At 37.9% G+C, this 21862-nt stretch overlaps 1 protein-coding gene across 1 annotated transcript in view; it reads right to left on the bottom strand.

The window, feature by feature from the left end:
- The window catches only part of cadm1a (cell adhesion molecule 1a), a 278400-nt gene that overhangs the window by 70523 nt on the left and 186015 nt on the right, over nt 1-21862 (bottom strand). Inside the window, exon 2 of the mRNA XM_026369806.1 lies at nt 18325-18342. Within this exon, the coding sequence (XP_026225591.1) occupies nt 18325-18342 (18 nt within the window). The remainder of the gene's footprint in view (nt 1-18324; nt 18343-21862) is intronic.

The raw sequence follows: 21862 nt of genomic DNA on the forward strand, positions 1-21862 counted from the left end.
AGCTTTTTGTAGGGCATTATTCCAAGGGTTCACATACTTTTTCCACTAGCACTATGAGGTTTTTATGGTTGTTCTCAAGAAAGACATAATAAATCAGATTGCTTTGTGTTATTATTTTAGGAACATTATATTTGTTATTACTCTTGACTCTTACTGAGATAAGGCTCAGATCACAATTAATGCAGAAAACCATAAAATTCCAAAAGGTTCACATACTTTTTTTTTGCCGCTATGCGATGTGTGACAATGAATCTTAAGTACTGTACAAATCTAAGAGGGGGGGTTATCTAACTAATCGATCAGTGATCTGGTAAGGCTTGTGAGAGTTGTGACTTTTGTGTATTATTTTTACCCAAAATATAAAATGGTGTCTAACTTTCCTTTCTCAAATAAGTGTTTTAGTTTAATATAGCAATTCAGCAAGTGGGGGTCCAAAACCCCTTAATGTGTGTCCATGGGCATAAATAAACTGAATGACCGGGGAAACGGCTCCTGTGGGCTGAGAAAAATTGGTCACAGCCATCATCAGTCATCAGCCGCCACTTAGATTGCTGCACTTCCTTGTTTCACAAACAATATCTCTGCCTCAAGAATGAAAAATTGATTCTTTCTAGCTCTGTGCTACTTTGATTTGAAAAACTACAGTAATAACATCTTCGACTTTGCTTTAGGGTTGCATCTATTGTTGGGGCTGGTGGTAAGCCTTCAATGTCTTTGGTTTATTTTAAAATGATTGTTACAAAACCAAAGCTTGGCAGCGTGCCAGTCATGGCTGATAGTTATGTCAGTCCCCAGCACGCTTTTATGTAGAGATACACAAAGGCACACAGACACATGCTCGCGGCTACATGGACAAACACAAACAGACAAAACCATTTCTCCAATTTGGGAAATCATCTAACTATATAAATGTTTGAATAACTGTTATAAATAAAGCAAAACGCAGTTTATCAAAAACAAGCACAGCAACACGCCACATCAGAAACTGTACCAGGCTCACAAACACAAAATCATGCTAAAAAACAACACATTACCCGCATTGGGTAAATGCCTAAAAGTTACCGCTTATGCCAGGATCCCACTATATGACATTTGCATTATTACAGATGGTCATATGATTATCACAGCAGGCTGAACCATTAACACCAACCAGTGTTACAGCAGCTTGTGGTGTCATGACATAAGGGCCAGAAGTGAACCAAGTAATACATGTTGCCAAACTTGGCACTTGGAGGCAGAAGAAATCCAGATATGCACACCACCCCACTGTGCTTCATACGGCATCATAGACACCCACTTTGACTCTAGCACTCCACATATGTCAGATTAGGTAATTATCCTCCAGATATTATGTAATTTGACACTGGCATTATGTACCCATCCTGGCCTATGATGCCCTTAGTAGATGAAATAATCACCTCATTCAGTCTCGACTGCCCAGTGCTGCCTTTCATTAATTTTAACTTGGTAAAGGATTGTATTGTACTACTATAATAAATATGAGCGCTAATATAGGTGGTTTAATATAATAGTGTAATGTAAATAATGTTGGGGGTGATCGCACATTACTTTTATAATCTGTTAAATGATATCTAAGTTTAATTAGCTCTGCTTACAGTATGTGGAGAATATGTTTCTCTGTCATCTCTTTACAGCAAGATGCAAGTATACATAAAGGAGTGTGGACTTAATTCCCTAGAATGTCCCAGATTTGAAAGAGATGTTTCTGTTTTGCCAAGCTTTCAAATGTGTATAGAAAAAACTTATGGATAAAGTCACTGTAAGTCCCCTCACACTTCCCTCCTCCACAGTTACGAAAATAGCATCGCAAATACATCGTCTCAGAAAGGCTAAAAGGACCGACTCAGGGGTGAAGATGGGGGTGAGAACAGAAAGAAACTAAAACATCAACTGCTAATTTGCATGCCTCAGTTGTCAAGCACCTCTAAATATCCCTGCCTTTTAGAAGACAAGGAGGATGTTGTGGGAAGAGAGAAATTGCTGATCTGATGTTGACAGATAAGGATAGACAGCTTAACAAACGAGATTCAAATCACCATCCCTTGGTGGCCCAAACGCAGCCCTAAATAAATGAACCTGGCCATCTTTAATATTCAACACGGAGCCTCATATTTCAAAGATGTGCAGAGGTGGGTGGTAGGGTGGGCATCTGGTTATGATAATACTCTAACATACTACAAAATGCATTTCAAGGCACCTGCCGAAGGTTACAAGGCAGCAGCAGGGAGCTGCTAGGAGTCTGCTAAGTTGTGTTTTAAGGCAGTGAAGGTAGGAATGACTTCAAACAATGGCTGTCTTGTCAGCTGTTTAATTGTTCCTGTTGTGCAAAATAAACAATTCTGACAACATGAGGCACGAAAGCAGGGGGTGGGCTTTACACTAATTAATGGGCAACAACATCCATGTGCCATGGCCGCTGTCAGAGGTGCTACAGAAAAGCACTTCTGACATCCTGGAGTGCAAAGGCTCTTTGGTTTTGTAAAATAACGCTTTGGTTTAGCATTAAGTATTTTTTGACATGCATGTCTTAGGGCGAGATGTGTCATTAGGCAGCTGTGAAGAAGAGCAGAGAAAGACAAGCTTACTAGAAAAGTTGTATTAATAGACAATGTTTCGTGGTACAGAAACTAGAAACTGTCATGGTTATATTGTATAAGCCAAATAATTTACAGATTAAGTAAGTGTATTAAGTTGCATTTTCATTATGAGATAATGTGGAGTTACACTGTTCTTAGGATAGTACAATATATAATTATCTATGGTTAATATCATTAAATACAATCCAGTAATTCTAAACCATGTCTTTTTAAAACTATTTTAGTTGTTTTTGGCAACAGCCACACCAGAAGTCTATCTGAACAACAAAAATCTTTGATTGATAAAACTACAATGAAGATCCGACTGATAAAAAGTTACTCCCTTCATTTTTGAAACTGTCTTCCGTCTATCTGTATTTTTAGATGTCAGAGTCATTCCTCCTGGGCACAGATGATATAGTGGTAGTCTTGCAGAAGTTGAGAGATGTCCTGCCTTTTTCAGAGATTATGATTTTCACCTTGCCTGAGTGTAGTCACTCTGCCTACAGCTTTAAAATACTACATAGGTTTTCTAGAGGATTCAACTCAGTGAACACAGACCTACTTGACCAGGTCACCGCCATGTTGGAAAATACCTTTACTACCAATGCTTTTCTTCATTCAGTAGTTATTTGTACAGTACATCTCAGGTCTTTTATGCACTATGTAACACATACTTTGGAATTATATTGCATATCACTTTACAAATAATTACGGCAATGACTCAGACACAATGCCTGTGTTGTTAGCATATAGACTTTTTTAAAGATCTCTCCTAACAAACTTTTATAATTGTTCTTGTTTTATCTGACCTTTTATCCTGCTGGCTTTATCAGTCTTTCATCCTCCTTGATGGATCAACGTAATTCAGAAATTGAAGATTTTAGTGAGATGCATGTAATTACTGTTGACAGTCCTGTACTGCAATATAAAAACAGTAGGACTTAAACTCTCTTAACTGAAATAGACATTATGATAATGGCACATTTACAATGATGGTGGGAGTAAAATATAATTGCTAAACGGAGCTGCACTTAATACATTTCCAAATGTTTAAATACATCACTTAATTTGCTTCTGTCCATCACAAATGAGCTTGTGCATTTACACAAAATGCAAAGGCACTATTACCATTCATTTCAACCCTGTCTCCTAAAAATTATGTTCCTACACAACTAAACTGCACCTCAAATTAAGTTTTTTGTAGCAAACATAATGTAATGCTGTAATGCAAAGTTTTTTTTGGATGAATGAAATGATACATTTATTAACAGAAAACAAGTTGTAAGTAGGTGGTTGAGGTGGATGGCGGTTGTATAACATGCAGGACTGACAAGCAGCAGACATAAGTTTGAGTCCACAGTGCTGTGTGTGATCGGGTTTGAGCAAGAAAAGTTCTTTGTTTAGGGAAAGATTGTGTTTTTGTTTAAATTTTAACACATTGTGTGTAAAGTGACTATGAGATTTTTTCTCTATTAGCCAGTTCACGGTCTTACCCTGATTTACCCTGTTGCTGTAAGTATCTGACCATAAAACATTAATAATGTTGGAATCACATATCTGGATGTTAAACTGCAAGATAGATATTTTTGCAAAACAGAAAACAGGATGTTATAGATCGGTTATTTTGATGGGCACAAATATATTTGCCTGTGCACATTTCTTTATGTTAATGTGAACATGCAGTGATTATGTTTATAGACTAACAGTTTTAAAAAGCAGAATATCAAACACAGATGTCAATAACAAGCAGTTGGGCACCATGGAAAACATATCTACTAATGCTCAGTCTCTCAACTCTGTTAGTACTCAGCAAAGCTTTGAAGCACACATATTTCCAATCTTACAAGCAACATGAGCAATACTGTTGGGAAACGAGGGATGGTAGTACCAGTCTGCATCAATCTAGACTGGGAAACTCTCCAATGCATGGTAAAGAAAAGTAGTAAATCCGTGTTTTATTGGCTAGAGTGATATTCTCTGGCTACATGGTGAAAACCCCAAACAGTTCTAGTACAATGATTGATTGATTATAGGTTAGAACATACTATACATGTTGTTCCACAGCAAAAAGCTAATGCGTTAAAACATAAATAATAAATGTTTATATGTGTATGCTGGCTTTTTAAATACAGGATAGTCGAAGTAAAATATCTATTTTTCTTGCTTGCTGATATGGGATTTTGGCAATAATATAGCTCTCTGATGTGCAAGGTACAAAGCAGACATATAAAGACATGGCACACAAGGACATATACAGGTACAAGAACACATAGAACACATTGCTTTATACTGTAGGTTTTATCAAGTGTCACGTAGCTTTGATATTTCCAGCTTTTACAATGACCAGAAACATATTTAGCCCAGGGCACTGAAAGGGCACTAGATTTCAGCCCTCAGCCATCCATGTCAAAAGGTTGAAGCAGCCAATCCTAGATTAAAGTTGTCAGACAATGACACTCCACACCGCACTGTACAAAGCTAGCCTGAGGCCCAAATTCACTAAGACTGAAATGAACTAAAAATGCCATGTTCCATTTGTCCGGGCTAACATCTGGATGTTTCTATTATATTCAATAAGAAAAGTATGCATATTAAATTAGGTCACAAAGATATTGAGAAATATTTTCATCAGCGAATCAGGACCAATATAATACTGATTTAAGCTGTATTATCTTTCTTGTTCATTAGATGAGGCTGTGTTTGTAGATTCTGTTCTGTACACAACACACAAGATTGGAGGATAAACTGTTAGCTGAAAATATAAAATATTAATCCAGACATTGGTTTATCTATGTATCTAGTTTCCCATTCCAGTTCTCCCTGTGGTGTTATTAGTAGTAATAGCACTCATATTGCATGTTTTATTAGATCTACAGTTAAATATGCATTTATTCAGACCCTGTCTTAATCAGAGTCATGATGCAACATACAGTAATGTTGTACAGTACAGTGCATTTTCTTAATTTATGTGCTTAACATTTGTGTCCCACATTGCTCTTTGCTATGTGAGATCACCACAGCCAGTAAAGAGATTTTAATTTCCCTTTGACATTTCGAGGAACATGAGTATCTGAGTGAACGCTCAGCGAACAGCAATCATTTTCTGCTTTTTGTTGGTGTGGCTCCTGCTGATAAACTGACAAATATTTGTGCACTGGGCCAGAATGTATGCGTACAGTATGCGTGTGTGCTTCTGTGTGTTTGCCAATGTGTGATTACAGTCTGTCCGGTCTGATTCCATGTTTTCACACCCATGTCTTAGGGCATCTGATTATACTGTATGTCCTGTTTTGACTGCAAGGAGTTGATTTCTGAGTAATGTTTCTGAGTACAGCATTTCTCAAAATATTTTTTATAGTACTATGCACAGGCCACACGCAGTAATGACGCAGTGCATATGTATGACTAAGAACTAAAGAAGACCATTAGAGCAAGAAAAATCAGCGGTTGATTATTATGTTTGGTTGAGATGCTACATGGCTAGCTCTAATCTGAGTGTTTGTCCAGAGGTCTATACGTCTTAAAAAGATTGGTGTGATGCACCAATCACTGTTTTGAGGATAATTTCACAAATACCTACAAGATCATAGGTACTGTTGCATAAAGAGGAGTTATAACATATATTAGCACTTTTTCAAAATTATATAATCACGCAAAACCCCAGATTACAATATAAACCATATATTAAGCATATATGGCCACTTAAAAGTTATCTAAACCTGAAAATACTGAGCCATATGTTGCCACTCAAGGGGCTACATCAGTTTCGGAAAGCAATCTTTAAACATACATTACTTAAATATAAGTTACCATATGCTTCCAGTGCCAGCAAAGTAAAATTCACAAGTTGTTTAAATAACTGCAGAAGCAGCAGTTTGATATTATAACTGGAAAATATGTTTTAAAATCAAAACAAACAAATACAAATACAAAACAACAGATAAAGCTAATCGAAAAACATTTGAAACTTTTGCATTTGCTTTTCGTATATAATGTAGCTGTAAGCTGTAATAGCTGAACAACTCTTCAACCAAGCTGCTTGCTGTGTGAATGCTGTGTTAGCACAGCCAACCGAGCAAGAGGCAGCCGATAAAAGGTCAAGAGCCTTGTATGGCCTGACCACTTCAAACAGTAGAATCCCTCTTGGTGAGGATTTGAAGGAGGCAGTTCGGTTAATCTGTGTGTTGACTCTCACAGAGAGAAGCTCAAAGATATGATATACAGAATTTATGGGAGATGATCCCATTCCTCTGTTTAGTGATGGGATGCCAAAAGTCTTTCATTTTGTCTCCGGTAGACTGCTGCAACTAGCGCCAGTATGGCATAATGATTACTCATTGAGTTATATCATTATCTGCAGCAATTAATGTTTTGTCCTATCCATGAAAAAACATGAAAACTTATGGAAACTTAAGTAGACCCTTCGATTTTAGCTGATTTTCTGCATTAACTGGTCATAAAATGATCATGATCTAATGATCCATGATGACTACAATGGGTCCATAGCACTCAAGCATATAGCTAAAAAAAACCCTTGTGAACCACTGACTCCCAAACCACGCTGAAATGCATACTATAGATCCAGTTTCAAACAAAATTGCAGAGTCATGTAACTCAGCTATCTTACAATAGGTCTTCTGAGATTGTCTTTTTGGAAGTCATGATTCACATCAGCAGATTAGTAAACACATAATATTTCATTGTTTTTTTTATCAAGTGGATGTTTGTTAACTTCTGACTCCAAGAGGCCTTTATTGATGTAATGTAGAAAAGATACTTTTTTCACATACTTTTTCCAACCTGCACTTTGTATTTTCAAGGGATTTATTCAGTATAGAAAAGAACAACTGGTTGATTGGCTTCTTTTTGGGGCTGCTAAACATTCAGCGTCCCTCCGACCCTCTCAGGTTCGCTGCCACAACTACCCGCAGAGGGTTTCTGCAGTAATATCGACCTCCACAGGAGCACTCAGCACTTAGCACTAGCTGGCAGCACAAGCATTAAGATACACTGACCGCCACATGAACATCCAAATCAGCAAGAGCTGCTACATTCACAAACCCTATGAAAGTGCTTTGCACGAGCAGGGGTTTGCCAACCTGCCACAGTAGCCTACCACTTTTTTCGGCTAACTTGGTCAGATGATGGCATTAGGGATCAAAATTACTATAGATCATGTTCTGAACCATATTTGCCATGTACCATAAGGCCCTGAAATTAGTGTAAGTATGAGTAACATAACATACAGTGATTATATAAAACATTAAATAAAGCATCAGCCATTATACTACATATTGTGCACAGCTTTATTCATATAACCCTACCCCCACCAGACACTCATGCACACTCTGTACCTCTCCCACTGATGCTTGGTGGAACAGTGGATTTGTGACACATTATGTAAGAACGGGGTGTGAAGAGCTTTACAGGGTGTTACATGCTTGCAGTGAGCATGTAAGTGGCTTTTGTGCTACCACTGCTGCTGTATGCTGCACAAAACGCCTTTATCTCCTTCCTGAGCCTAATGAACGCAAAGCAAATTTCAACAAATGAGAAAAATATCTTGTTGTTTTTAAAGTTCTACCTGTGCTACTTGTGTTTAGTATGTAATAATATACACAATATAAATAGCAAAGCATGTCCAGCCTGTTCTGTATGTTGTGTTTTTTTTTTTCTTTTGTCCTCTCGAAAGCTGAAATTTCAAGTTATACAATCATTTGCTGTAGGCATTACTGATGCATGCAAATAATTGTATTAGCTACTGAGAGATGAAATTAATGGAATACAAATATATACATCAGTTTAGTATAGAATGCTGAATGTTGTGTCACAGATCTAACTAAATGGATTTTAAAGGAATTTAGCACAAATACCACAAGACAATATCAAAACTGAAGTTAAAGAGCATTCCTAGATGCTTTAGTGTGCTTTGTCAGCTGTGAGACCTTCTATAGAAAGGTATGTGCCTTTTCAAATCATGTCCAGTCAGTTTAATGTACCACAGGTAGATTCCAATCAAGGTGGAACAGTAATGAGGAGGAGAAGTGGGACACATCTGAGCTAAATTTCAAGTGTTGTTGTAAAGGACCTCATTACTTATGCCAATGGGATATTACAGTTTTTCCACTTTCATACATTATAAGGTGCTGAATGTAGATTAATCAGAAAATATTAATTGTAGTATTAGCCTGCAACGTAACAATACTGAAAAAAAGTGAAGTCTGAATTCTTTCTGAATGCACTCTTTAAGATTGACCCACTAAAATCTGGGAAGTGCTGAACTCATAATAACACTAAACAAACCAAAAGCAGTTACCATTATAATTGTGAGAATTAAGATCACTAACACTTATTATCACAGCAATCTCCACGCTTGAAAATGGTAAAACTGATAAAAAAACTAATTATTCACTACTACTGTGTACTTGTTGGAAATAGGCAGTTTAATGTACAATGTGATTAACAGTGCTTTTTCCACTTACAACAGCAACGGGTTGTAGCTGGAAAATAAGAGCAACATCTGCATGACAGAAAAGCAATTCAGTGGTGTGACAGGTTAACAGTGCTGTAAACCTGTGAAGAGCTGAACAGCGACAGTCGTAGTTCATCACTACACCTACTGTACCACTTTACAGAATTCAGCACTTACTACTTAACTTGTTTGATCCGTTTTGAAAAACATGTTCATTTGCACAACTGATGGAGAAGTGTGGTTAGGTTTAGTCCAAAAATAATCATATTGGTATAATATACAGCCCATTACTGTACACCCATTGATGACTCATTAGGTTGAGATTCATCATTGGGATGTGTAATAATCTTCCACTTATCTCATACAGAGCTGTTCCATAAATCAGGTTTACATTTGATGCCCTACAAATGAGCAGCTAATACAGGCTTTCCTCCCTTCTCATAACTTCTCTAGTTCCCTTTCCTCCTGCATTTCATGCCTTTGCTGCCTCTTTTCTCAGCGGAGCCAGAGGGGTGGTATTGTGCTCGATTCAAATAAAAAAATTGAGAGGTAAACAGAAGATCGTCGAGGGAGGCAGGAAGGGTAGGAGGGAGAGATGGATGGAACGCGGCTGCTGGTTCGTGCTGCTAATGATGAAGAAAATGGAGGGTCATGTGGAAGCCATGGCTCAATGGAGAGAAAGGAACTAGTACAAAGAGTCAAGACCACTCGAGTGGTGGTTGTGTTTTGTATGTGTCTCCTGCGCGATATCTATGTCCTCAAGTCATGTGCGTTGACACATGTTTATATTACATGCTAGCGGTACATGGCTTCACTTGTGTGAGTCAAACCAGGTTATCCATGAGTGTGCTTGAGTGTCTGTGTGTGCGAGTGCGTTTGTGTGAGCACAGTGTGAATGAGCGTGTAGGAGTGGAAGGGGTGGCAGCCAAGTGATTAATGCGTCAGAGAAGCAGCTGTGGTCTGGACTCACTCATTTGGAAATATCTTTCAGGGAAGAAAGGCAGAGCAGGAGAACAGTGGGGAAGGGGAGGAGGAGATGCTTCTACATCCCCTGCCAGATAAACAAAAGTAAGCTGAGAGCCTTTACTGGGGTCGGACAGGGCAGTGAAGGAGAGAGAGAATGAGACACTGGGGGAGGGAGGTAGAGGGTACTGCAGCATCCTCCTGTCCTCTATGTTTCATTAGTATCTGCTTTAGGCATCAGTGTGTCTTCAGCTGTTTTTGTGAGCTTTTGCCTAATGGATAAAACTGCAACAGGGACACGTTCAAGGGACAACTCAAGTTTATTGCAATTTAGGTTTTATTTTTGGATTGTTTGTTGAATGATTTGTTATTCAATAGATCACTGCAACAAATAACAATGTAAAATGTAGATTTTCTGGTGCTGATAATTTATTATTTAATAAGCAAAGTAGTGATAACATACTTTATACATGGCTAAAGGTAAAGGATGGGCATTTTATGATCTACTTCTATGTCTGATTTGGTTATACTACCACCAGTTTTATAATGATTATTCAATAGTCAATTCTAAAGTTGTAAAGCAATTTAGCCATTATTATTTAGGTTAAATGCCACTTATGTTTCATAATGCAGTGAATAAAATATAATAATAATATTATAATAATATAATAAAAAATAACTATTATAATAATCTGTTTTTAGCCCACATCCCTACAAAACTATATCTTACACAAATCACATTAACCTCCCTCTTCTCAGGCATATTATAAAATCTGAAATGAGTTCATACCATTGATAAAGCCCAATTAAAAGCGTGAATTGTGTAATCACAAAAGTGTCATGAACTCTGGATCTACTGCAATTAGTTCTGTATTTTTGGTTCCTTCAAATAAGATATTTACAGAGAAAAAAAGCTTGGGTTAAACAACTGAGAATTTGAAATGAACCGTTTGTTCAACTTTCTGGATGCATTTAAAGATAATAATCCAATGTTTAATGGGCACAACACACAACCTCTATATTTGTTCAGCTGTCCCACAACGTGATGTAGAAGACCTGCTTTTGAGGACTATTACATATGTGGCAACCAAAACCACTGTTGCTAGATCACCTTGTTAAATTAGCAACAGTGCCGTTTATTTGGTCCCAAGGGAGACATCTCCCATCCTCTGTGTCTATATCTGGACATGTAAACCTGCTGATACCCACATACACACACAACCAGTGCTGTGTTCTTTACACTTTATTTTTTAAATACTTTGAACATAACAGCAAGATTTAATCCTACTCTGAAGTGTCCTTTGAATTACCCAGCACCTGTTAAGCAGGTACTGCTCAGGACTGACAAGCAATTCCTACACCTCCATTTTATTTAATATACTGTGTTATTAACTATAAATTCAATTCAGCATTTCAGTATATTTTTGTTACAAACCAAACTTTCCATTAGCTTAAAGTAAGTCTCTCACAAAGTTACTGAACTGGAATAAGCTCATGTAAGCATCCAGGATATTTCCACTGTAGTATGTAATATATTTTCTTCTTGGATAACTGCGCGAAATGTTTATTAGGGGATATTCTGACTGTAGAGAAGTCACCTGCAAAATAAGAAAGCATGCAGGTGGAAAACAACTTGTACTATAAGGCTACTGTGTATCCTGACTCAACCATTTTAAATGTTTAGCAACTCATGTGGATATTATGTTGAGTCAGGCAGCTGTAGAACAGCGTGAGAAAGCAGAAACGAGGTATCGTGCTATCATCTCCTGACACACGCTGGGTGAAGCAGATTTCTTCTTCAGGAGCATCGACAAGTGACAAAAGAACTGATGACAAAGGTGTCTCATCTGAGAGAGTGTTTTAAAAATGCACAGCAATGCAACCTATCTATAAAACAAACAGCACAAAGTGTCTTATGATGGAAGAATATCACATACAGGCTAATTCAATTACTCTTAGTATTATAGTAATTAGTATTATTAAATACATACATTTAGTTTAGATGATTTTACCATTAAACTAGTATTGTACATCGTTGTTGATTGTTGTTAGCTATGTGTGTAAAAGTTGTTTTCAAGTACACTCCATGCCAGTATGGATTACACATTCGGAGGAGAGCCCCCATGATGTAGAGCACAGCAATGGACTAGCAGCGATAGAGTGTTGGTCCTGAAAGAGGAGGAGAGATTTTGAGGATGGCTCAGGTCAACAATCCATGGCCATTTTTCATTCCCACTCTGCTCTCTTTCAGAGCTCATGTGTAACATACAAAGTTCTGTTTTGAAGTGTTGTTCCACTCTTACATTGCCGTTGCTACAGTGGTAAGAGTAAAGTGTCTCTATTCCTGATCTGCCAGTTAAAAGATGCATTTTAGATGCTGTTACTGCTAACTGAATATTTCCTGCTGCTGCTGCTGCTGCTGCTACAAAGTTTTCAACTGAGAAACCACAGAAAAAATATATTTGTATATAGTGAGTGAAGAAAATAATTGAGGCATTTGTTTTTGGGCACACAAATATATAGTCTATATAACATGATAGTAAAAGAAAAAGCAGCCACAGTGAACTGGTTAGGTGGAGTCCTAGATACTTTCTTTAAAACCCACGAGATGCAGTATGCGAGTATCAGCTTTGATTGCAGAGCCAGTTCCTAGCTGTAATGACAAGCCACATATGTGACATTTGTTGTAACAGTATAAACTGAACCTGGGCAGTTTGAGCACACTATGTTATTGAAGGAGTGAGAATATGAGTAAATGTGTTGCCAGATTGCGTAGACACGTTATGCACATTGACTGAATTTGGTTCAAATTAATAGCTGCACAAGAAGTATGAGGCACAGAGGCTCTAGATGTTCATCTGTCTGTAACATCAGCTACTGCAACATTCGTTATATGCAAATTCAAGAGAGCTAACTGACTGGCAGGAGTGAATTCATACTGGCATCACTATGGCAGAACACCAAAGCTAAAAGAGGCTCCAAAGGTCTGTAGAAGTGCAACAATCTGTGATAATTCTCTAAGGGCTCAGCACTACGATGGAGCCCTTCTATGTGACACGCACTGTAATGCTATTATTCACTGTTAAACAACATCGATTTATGCGTCTCTGAGAATGAAAGTTTAGCCCAGGCTACGTGTGGCAAACATCAGAAGGTAGAGACTTTGTGATGAGGTCTGCTGGGTTTGCTGATTTTGTCTGTAGAGCCTGACAGGCAGCTGTAGGAAGTTTTGTTTTGTTTGCTATTCTTTTCTAGGCAGATTTACTTGAACTTGTGTTTCTCTTGAGGGTTTTCATTACTCTAGTTCAATTTATCTTGTGAAACACTGCCAGAGTAACCTTACCCTTTTTTTTTAATGATGATTTCATTTGGACAAATAATTTACTGTGATTACCATAAAATGACTGAATATGATCCTACATTGAGAAATTGCATAATATTACATTTGTTAATCAAATGATGAATATTTAATACCAGATAGTATTGCACATATCGGACTGAAATTAGAATTATATAAAACTATGATTTTATACCCATATAACCTGATTTGACTTTGGTATAATTAATCATCTTCCTCTTTCATTTAATGCCACTATAACTTGAGAAACCTTAGGGAGCCTATTAGAAACAAGCACATCCATTTACCAAGAAGATGACAACATTAACACTGCCTAGGTGCTATGCTCATAAACTGTAAATTATTCTGGATTGTGTCATCAAGATAGTTACTGTTTCCACAGTTGCTATATTAGCAGGTCTTAACTGACAAATTACTTTTCACTTTTCACATATGGCTGCATTTAAGTTAAATGATTTGTTTGTGTCTTCAGGTGGAGATAGTGAGCAGCAAGACAAGAGACAATTTATCTGGAAATGTCAAAGATAATTACTTTATACATGCATTGTCATATCGTGTCTGCATTATGATAGGTTAATTAGAAAAATACATAGTTGAACAGCTGTGCCACTCTCCTTAATGATCAAAACATGCTTGCAGTTTAAGTTCAGCCACTTAGATTTTATTACACACCGAGTAAATGAGATCACATCACAACGGAGCCCTGTGAGAGTGTGACCAATATGTCTGTAAAGCAGGAGATTGCACAGCATCGAGGATGTGACACAATTAGAAGATCGTCTTCTAGCATCTTAAGCCGGACTGTGCTGCAGTGTTGTCATGATTAATATTCTTGAGTTTGGAGCATGACGTAATACACGCCAACAAATAGCAAGTCAATGGTGAGTGTATTGAAGTTTTAAATGAATAGAAATGTTCAGGGGGAGTCATTGATGTAAAACTGTCATGGGACTTAAACACAGCAGCCATTTACAGGGTTGCAACGATTACTGCATATTTTATGGGTAAGCTTTGACAGATGGTTTTCTTCCACCGTGCCTTCGTGGAGAGCATTTGCTTTCTCTTTTTGCTGTTTCTCACTGTTTGTAGCTTACAAGAACAAACTTAATAAGACTGTTAATATGTTGAGATTGCAGGTACACAGCGTCACAGTATGACAGTGCTTTGAGAGCTCTGGGTGGTGAGGAAAGGCCAGGCAATTATCAGTGATGTAACCTTATAATGTCCTCTAACTCTGTCTTTGTAATTTATTCCAAGCTGATGGAACTGCCCACAGGAAATCTCTTTTACAGAGCTCTGTGTGTACCCTCAGTACAGAGAACAGCAGCGAGTCCAACCTCCCTGCTCCCTGTAAACTGTAATTTCAGCCATTTTTTTTATAGCATGCAGTCCTCATATTTTATTAATTGTCTTCACTCTGTTCGTTGTATCATAATAAAGAGGCAGTGCTGCAGAATGAATGTAGTTGGATGTTTTGAATGGTGCATTTTTGCACTGCTAAATTAGAAAGTGACAGACTCAGATTTTAATCCCACCGCCTTGATCCGTAGTGATTTTTGTAATTATTTATTTCCTAACTTGAGAGCTTGAATAAAATTCTTAATTTATCCAGTTATTACCCTAATAAGTCTGAGTCAACAGTGGTCAGACTACGACAATAAAACAAGGTCTGCTTAATGAATGAGCTGCGTGCACAGTGTTGTTTTAAGCAGGTCTGGTATTGACAAATAGAGATTGCAATGCATTGGACTGGGGACTATTGACATTGCAATAGCAAAGACACATCCTGTGTAGGGACGCTTTCTTGGTGCAGTGAGAGATGACCTTGCTGAATGCATATTCTGAGGAAATGCTGATAGAGCTCCAGCTTGGGAAATTGAACCTGTGTTATAAAAGAAAAGCCTACAGGATGACAAGCAAACACAGCATGCGTGTGATTGATTTAGTCATTAATCTGAGCTGTACCCAGTGTGTGTATGCGCCTCCACACACATAAATGCACGTGTTCCTGTGTGTTTAAAGAGCCTCTCTGTGCACACATGGATAAGACTCCTTGTGTTTAACTGCTGCGTTCCTCAGCCCACCTCCATCCTTTCACGTCTTTCTTTCTATTGATTGATAGAACAAACACACAAGTCACCCACACAGGAAAAGAGAAGTCTTGTCTATGGTAGCAGGTCAACTAAGGAAACACTGATTTCTGACTAAATAAATACATTAAATTTTAACTGTTTCAACTGGTTGATTGCATTGGATTTAATAAAACCTATTTCTGAATCATGCTCAGCCAAAATTTCTTGATTCATGAGCGGATAATAATCCACACAGATCACAGGGGCTCACGAATGGTTATATGAAGATTAAAAAACTATGTAAATCATATTCTACTGTCTCCACCGTCACAGGTCACAACCCAACTAAAAATGGGCAGCTTTGAATTAACCTACTGTAACCTGAGTGTGCATTTGCTGTAGGCTCTAATTCATTACCAATTCATCTGTCTGTTCGTTTCTTAATTAATCAATTCATCTCTCAGTCGACAGTGACATCTTTAGCCCAAAGTGACAGCTGTTTCCACCTGTTTTATCTGGTTGGTATTTTAGCAGCTCGTCACATACTGTATAGCTCATTTTGCTGTCTTTACATCTCTTTATGTGTTTTCTTCTATGCCGTGTTTTTATTGCTTTTGCTATGTACAGTACTTATGGTAAACTTGGAAAACACTTGGCACATGAGGAGAGCTCTTGTTCCAAAGTGAGAACAAATACAGAGTGATCAAAATACATAAAGGGCTGGTTTCTATTTATATGAGCCAAACAAAACCATCTGGAGCCATCTTTGATTATATTATAATTAACTGTAAGTAAATCATTAACAAAAGAAATGTTAAAGTGACTTTGCAGACTAACAACTCCACAGACAACTGTAAACATTCAAAATGTGCGTGACTAGACTAACAATGGCATCGGTAATGGATCCAACTTTTGCAAATTTCTAAAAAAGTATTTTCAAGCATATTGTTTTTAAGACCTTTGAGGGGATGCTGCCAATATTGTGACATTACTTTTACTACTCCTCTGAAGTACTGCAATCATTGGCAAACAGTTCAAAAGGGTAAGAGAGCCACATTTGGCAGCTTACACACTCATTTGGCACTATTTCAGTCCAACGCAATGGAATGCAACAGAAACATAGATCTAAGATGAACCTGAACACTAAGAAGACAGCTTATTAGAGTGTCCCAATTTGAGTCAGTCAATTCTCTCTTTTGTCTTGACAGCTTAAAAAAAAAAAAAAAAAACACTCCCCCAAAAAATATGGTCTTAGAATTTCACTGATGAGTAAACTGTGCACTGGCTTAGTTTTCACATTAAAATCAAGACGAGATGATGATTGTCGTTGGCAGTTTATGTTGGCGTTAATTTGATTTGCTGTTTTGCTGGCAGCCGTCTGCAGAGACCACCACTACTTTGTGGCACCAGCATAGGTTTGTGACCGAGAACTGGCCTGTGAAGGACTGGGCTCAGTCCAATCAGCCTCAAGGGAGGATCTCTTGCTGTTCAATTCTAATGCATGTACATATAAATAACTGTCGCTGGCACTACTAATTGGATTAAAAAGCTTGGTAGAGGAGAGCCAGGGGAGAGGGGGAGTGAAAAGGCATTTAAAGAGGCAACATGACTTGATTTACAGCATACATTTTTTTTTAACAGAACCTCATTTTGACCACGTAAAAATTTGTATGTAAGATTTCTCTTTGTTTCCTGATTTGCTTGTTATTGCTGTAGATATTTGCTCATCATGCACATTTGATGTATATTACATAGTAATACATTGTATAATATATATTTCAAAAGCACACTGTTTATCACTATAAAACTATCCTATAAAATTAATACTTTACAATAAAAGTCAAATAACATCATCATACTGTTCACAACAGAAATATAACCGTGTCCGACTCACTGGTTAAAATCAGTAGTTTCCAATTTGCGTTTCCCTTTCTTGTGATCATTGATAATCTTCTGTTAATGATATTTAACACGTCCTGACATGATTAAAAGTTCTAGCCAACATCTGAGTTGAAGCATCAAGTTTTGAGTTTCATTAACAGTAGATTGATTTGATTAGCAGCGATATGTTTGTACAGTACATGGAAACATATGGTTGAGTTTTTGTTTCTATAGTTACTACAGGGTACAAGAGAAATAAAGAACATTTAGGGACATACTCTGGATCAGAGATTCTACAACATCTCTTTGATAAAAGATCCGAACCTGCACCGCTGCCTGGATTTTTGACTGCTTTTGACCTTGTCTGAAGGACAAGGAGCAGAAGGTCCACAGAAACTTGGCTGTCAATTGATTGTCAGCAGTCACATCTCTGTCACTTCTGTATATTCTTGTTTCTTTAAGAAATATGATTTAAACAACAGTTCAGCTTGCTATGTACTGTATAAGATGGATGTGAAGTAAAAAAAAAAAAAAGATTTAAACTCCATTGTTACCATTTAAACAGGCTTTCATGGAAAGATTTGTCATTTTGATAAAATGCTATGAATAAACTTCTTCAGATCATTGAGTTCTGTCTTAGCACTGACTGGTTATCTGTGGCGTACACAAGGTTACTACAGCTAGCGCTATTAGAGCACTGCTAAGCAACTGTAGATGTATCAGTGAGCTGCGATGACAGCAGCAAGATATTTGGAAGAAATGGGCTGTGATGAGTGCAAGAGTGTGGCAGGCAGGAATCTAAATGTGAGAAGAAGGAGTGAAACTGAGATGGAGAAAGTCTGCAGATGGGTCTAGGCAATACACAAACACCAGATGCTGAGAGGAAGGATGTTCTTGAAAAGAAACAAAAGCTAGAAAGCAAGAATATGGTAAAGGGGATGTGGTGCAGAGAAGAAAGGAATCACGGGGAAGGCTTACCTGGGTACTGTGCAGCTCCTGCATTGGAAAGGAGAGATAGGAGGGGAGAATAGAAGAAAGGGGAAAAAAAAAACAGAAAGGGTGGTTAGCATTCAAAGCCCCACTTAAATTTAATTGCCCCCATTTGCCACTGTGCAGAGGTGCATGCTTGTAAAGTGCAAGAGAAAGCAAACCTATTCATGCTGGGTCCTTCTTCCAAAACAGAAATCATTAAAAGCAGCTGATTTGAGAAACAGCCAGTTGTTTAAGTTTAAGTTTAACCAAATGTTTTTTGGCTAGAATTAAGCTTTGATCAACATCTTTATACCAAACTTTTTTGAGTAGCAAGTAAGTGGAAAGACATTTTTCATGTTTACATGCTGATGGCTACTTTCATGCCACATTTCTACAGTTATGTCCTGTAGTCAGTGTCACATCTAAACTCTTAACCGCAGCACATTGTGATGTTGCTGTTATCTTTGATGCATAGAAATAAAAGCAGAACATGATTAGGTTCATAAATGCAAGTACCACATCTACAATGAAACCACAGCATAGGCAAAGTGTCAAAATGCTTGGCAACCAGCGAAAACCCCCAGGACATCTGCTTCCAGCCAAGACACACTCCAGCACACAACCCCCCTTACAAACATAATATGCCAATTTTCAATTTTCGTATGGACTAATCACACTAGGTATAACATGTTAAGTGAGCTTTAGAGGTGCAGCTGGTTCTCTCAAATCTATGCAAACTAAGGCTAACAAACCAGTGGCCGAAGATTCATTTGTAATGCATTAGCACAAGTGAAATCAAACTTCTTACATATCCCTTCTCACCTGTAGAGGTACATACATCAAATAATGTAGTGCAGTTTCTCTTACATTCCTATACAATTATGAAATGTTAAAAAAAATCAGAGTAAGAAACACACTTTTAAGTAAAAAAAATGCAAACTTGAAAAAACAAATCTGTCTCAATTGAGACATCAGTATTAAATCCAACATTGCAGGGAACGAGTGGCGTTGGCCCACAGTATACAGTCTGGCATCCATTTAGGCCCCCATCGTTGAAGAACATCTTTCAGCCAAGTAAGCATCAGGATTCCAGCTATGAGGCAGATTTTGATTAGAAAACCTATTTTCTCTTCAACTTTTGCCAAATTTCAAACATGGTGATATTCAAATTACCATTATCTAGAGCACGAAAGAGAAGCAGAGATTGAGTGGTTGTGTAAGTGTAAGTGAGAGGGAGGCAGTCTTTGCATGTAAGCAGAGAAAATCTGAGGAAAATGCAGCGTGAAGATCAGTGAAGTGAAACAAAGAGAAGAATTTCAGCTCTTTTATATCCCCTTACGCAGCTCCGTTTGTGGTAAAGATGTATCTTGCTGAATCATTGCTCATTTGCTTTTCCTAAATCCCCGGACATGTATCTCTGCAAGCTTAAAGGCCTCAGTCTGTTTCAAACAAGCTTGTATGATGTGTCGTCCAACCATGTTGTAAATGTAAATTACTTGCAAGCTACTGCATTCATTTTCAAATAGTTTAGTGTTTAATGAGCATGGCAGATTTAAATTCTAAATTGAATTCTAAAAAATATCAGAGTGAAGCCCTCACTTCCAACTAAATATTGTTTGACAAAGGTTGATGGAAATTGACAGCCGTCAATCCCACCTGCAAATATTTTGCTAATTCTATAAACTGGGATGCTCAACAAAAGGGAAAACTGTTAAATCTTTAACTGTCAAAGCACATAGAAAGCACAACTACAAAGTGCTTTTGAGAGTTCAGGTTCGCACAGTGTGATGGTGTGAGGGGGTTTTGCGTTGGGAAAATTTCACAGCAATAGCTGCGACATGGAGTGGATCCCCCCATGTTAAGTAAATGGAGAGTGGGTGAAGAATAACTGCATTGCTGCTTTGCCTCTTATGGGTCTTGTGGGAGCCTTCACTATCCCACCCCGACCCACAACCTCCAAAGGTGAGGTTAAATGACAAGGACTGCGGAGATGCATTAAACATGAGTCATTTGGACAGAGAGCTGGATGCTGGACCACTCCAGAGATGATAGGGACATTAACCAGGGTTTCACCAGGGCCTGAGCTGCATTTAATAAAGGTCTTCACTACCTCCCAGTGTCTCTCTCTACATTTGACTCACAGCCAGGGAGCTAAGTAGTTCAAGATAAACACTGCCACTACCATTTGGCTCCAGTGGTCTGTTTTTCTTCCTTTCCTTTGTCTCTATACTGACAACATAGAGTATCTTTACATTGTCCAGGTCACGTTTTTGCCACAAAGCCAGCAACGTTTAAGCACATATACTGTATGTATGAGATTGAGAGTCACTATTAGCAGTGGAAACTGTCAAAATGTTGATTTTTTAAAATTTATTATTATAATACCTTGTATAGACCAATTGTCTATGTGTGTTTTCATTGTTTTCTTAGCTTCTGACAATCAACTAGTCTCTAAACTCAACCTGTTAGATCATTGTGCTGCATTTGACACAGAAGTGACTGGAACATGTAATTAAAAAGAACAGCCCTGGCTTGGTTTAACTCTAATCTATGTGATAGATATTAATTTCTTTACGTTTATGATGAGTTTTCCATGTAGTTTTGGAGTTCCACAGGTTTCTGTGCTTGGGTCTATACCATTTTTTTATACATGTCTCCCTAGGTTATTACTATTGGCAAACACCATCAAAACAATTTTGCACTGTTTAGCTATATTTATGTATAAAACAAACTGTAACTGTAATTGCACTGCAGACAGAAGTTAATGTATTTGGGTTTGAAAAATACAGTATCTGACATCTACTATGAAAACTTAACTACTTTATATCTATTCTAGATGACACTAGATGAGCTGGTGAAGACCCTTGGATTTATCTTTACCAGGATATTCCCTTTAACTATTGTATAAAAGCTGAGCATCTTGTCTCAAAATGATGCTAAAAAAATAGATAAATAATTCTCACTGGACTACTCTTTGTTAAAGCTGGACTAGTAAGAGCTGGCTCAGGTGACTCTGAATCATGGTTTTATAAAGTAAACTTAAGCCCCTTTTACACTGTCTCTTTAAGGTGGCTTTACAGAAGTATTTTAAAGTGTAGTGTAAATAGACAAAGGCACCTTAAGGAGAGGGACACCTTCTCACCAATACAGCAGGGTTTCTGTGTAAAGGAGGCTTTGGCCTGCTGGAGTCCCTTGGTGCGCTGAGCTCCTCTCCTCTCCTCTCCTCTCCTCTCCTCTCCCACCACTATAACTTTGTGTCCTCTTTCTTCCGTAGTTGTGCTTCTTCCTCTCTGTACCTTTCTACAGGTATAACTAGCCTGAGCCTCTGAGAAGTACTGCATGTTTCCAGTGTGCAATTAATGAACTCAGCAATCTGCCCAGTGTGTCTCCTGTTTGTTGCTTTTTCTTTCTACTTTCCACTCACCCTAACCAGTCGAGGCAGATGGTCGCCCACCCTTATCCTGGATCTGCTGGAGGTTTCTTCTGTTAAAAGAAAATTTCCCTCTCCAATGTAATTTTGTTCCAAGGGGGATTGTTGGGTTTT

Source organism: Anabas testudineus, chromosome 14 (assembly GCF_900324465.2).
Source record: "Anabas testudineus chromosome 14, fAnaTes1.2, whole genome shotgun sequence".
NCBI classification, from domain to species: domain Eukaryota; kingdom Metazoa; phylum Chordata; class Actinopteri; order Anabantiformes; family Anabantidae; genus Anabas; species Anabas testudineus.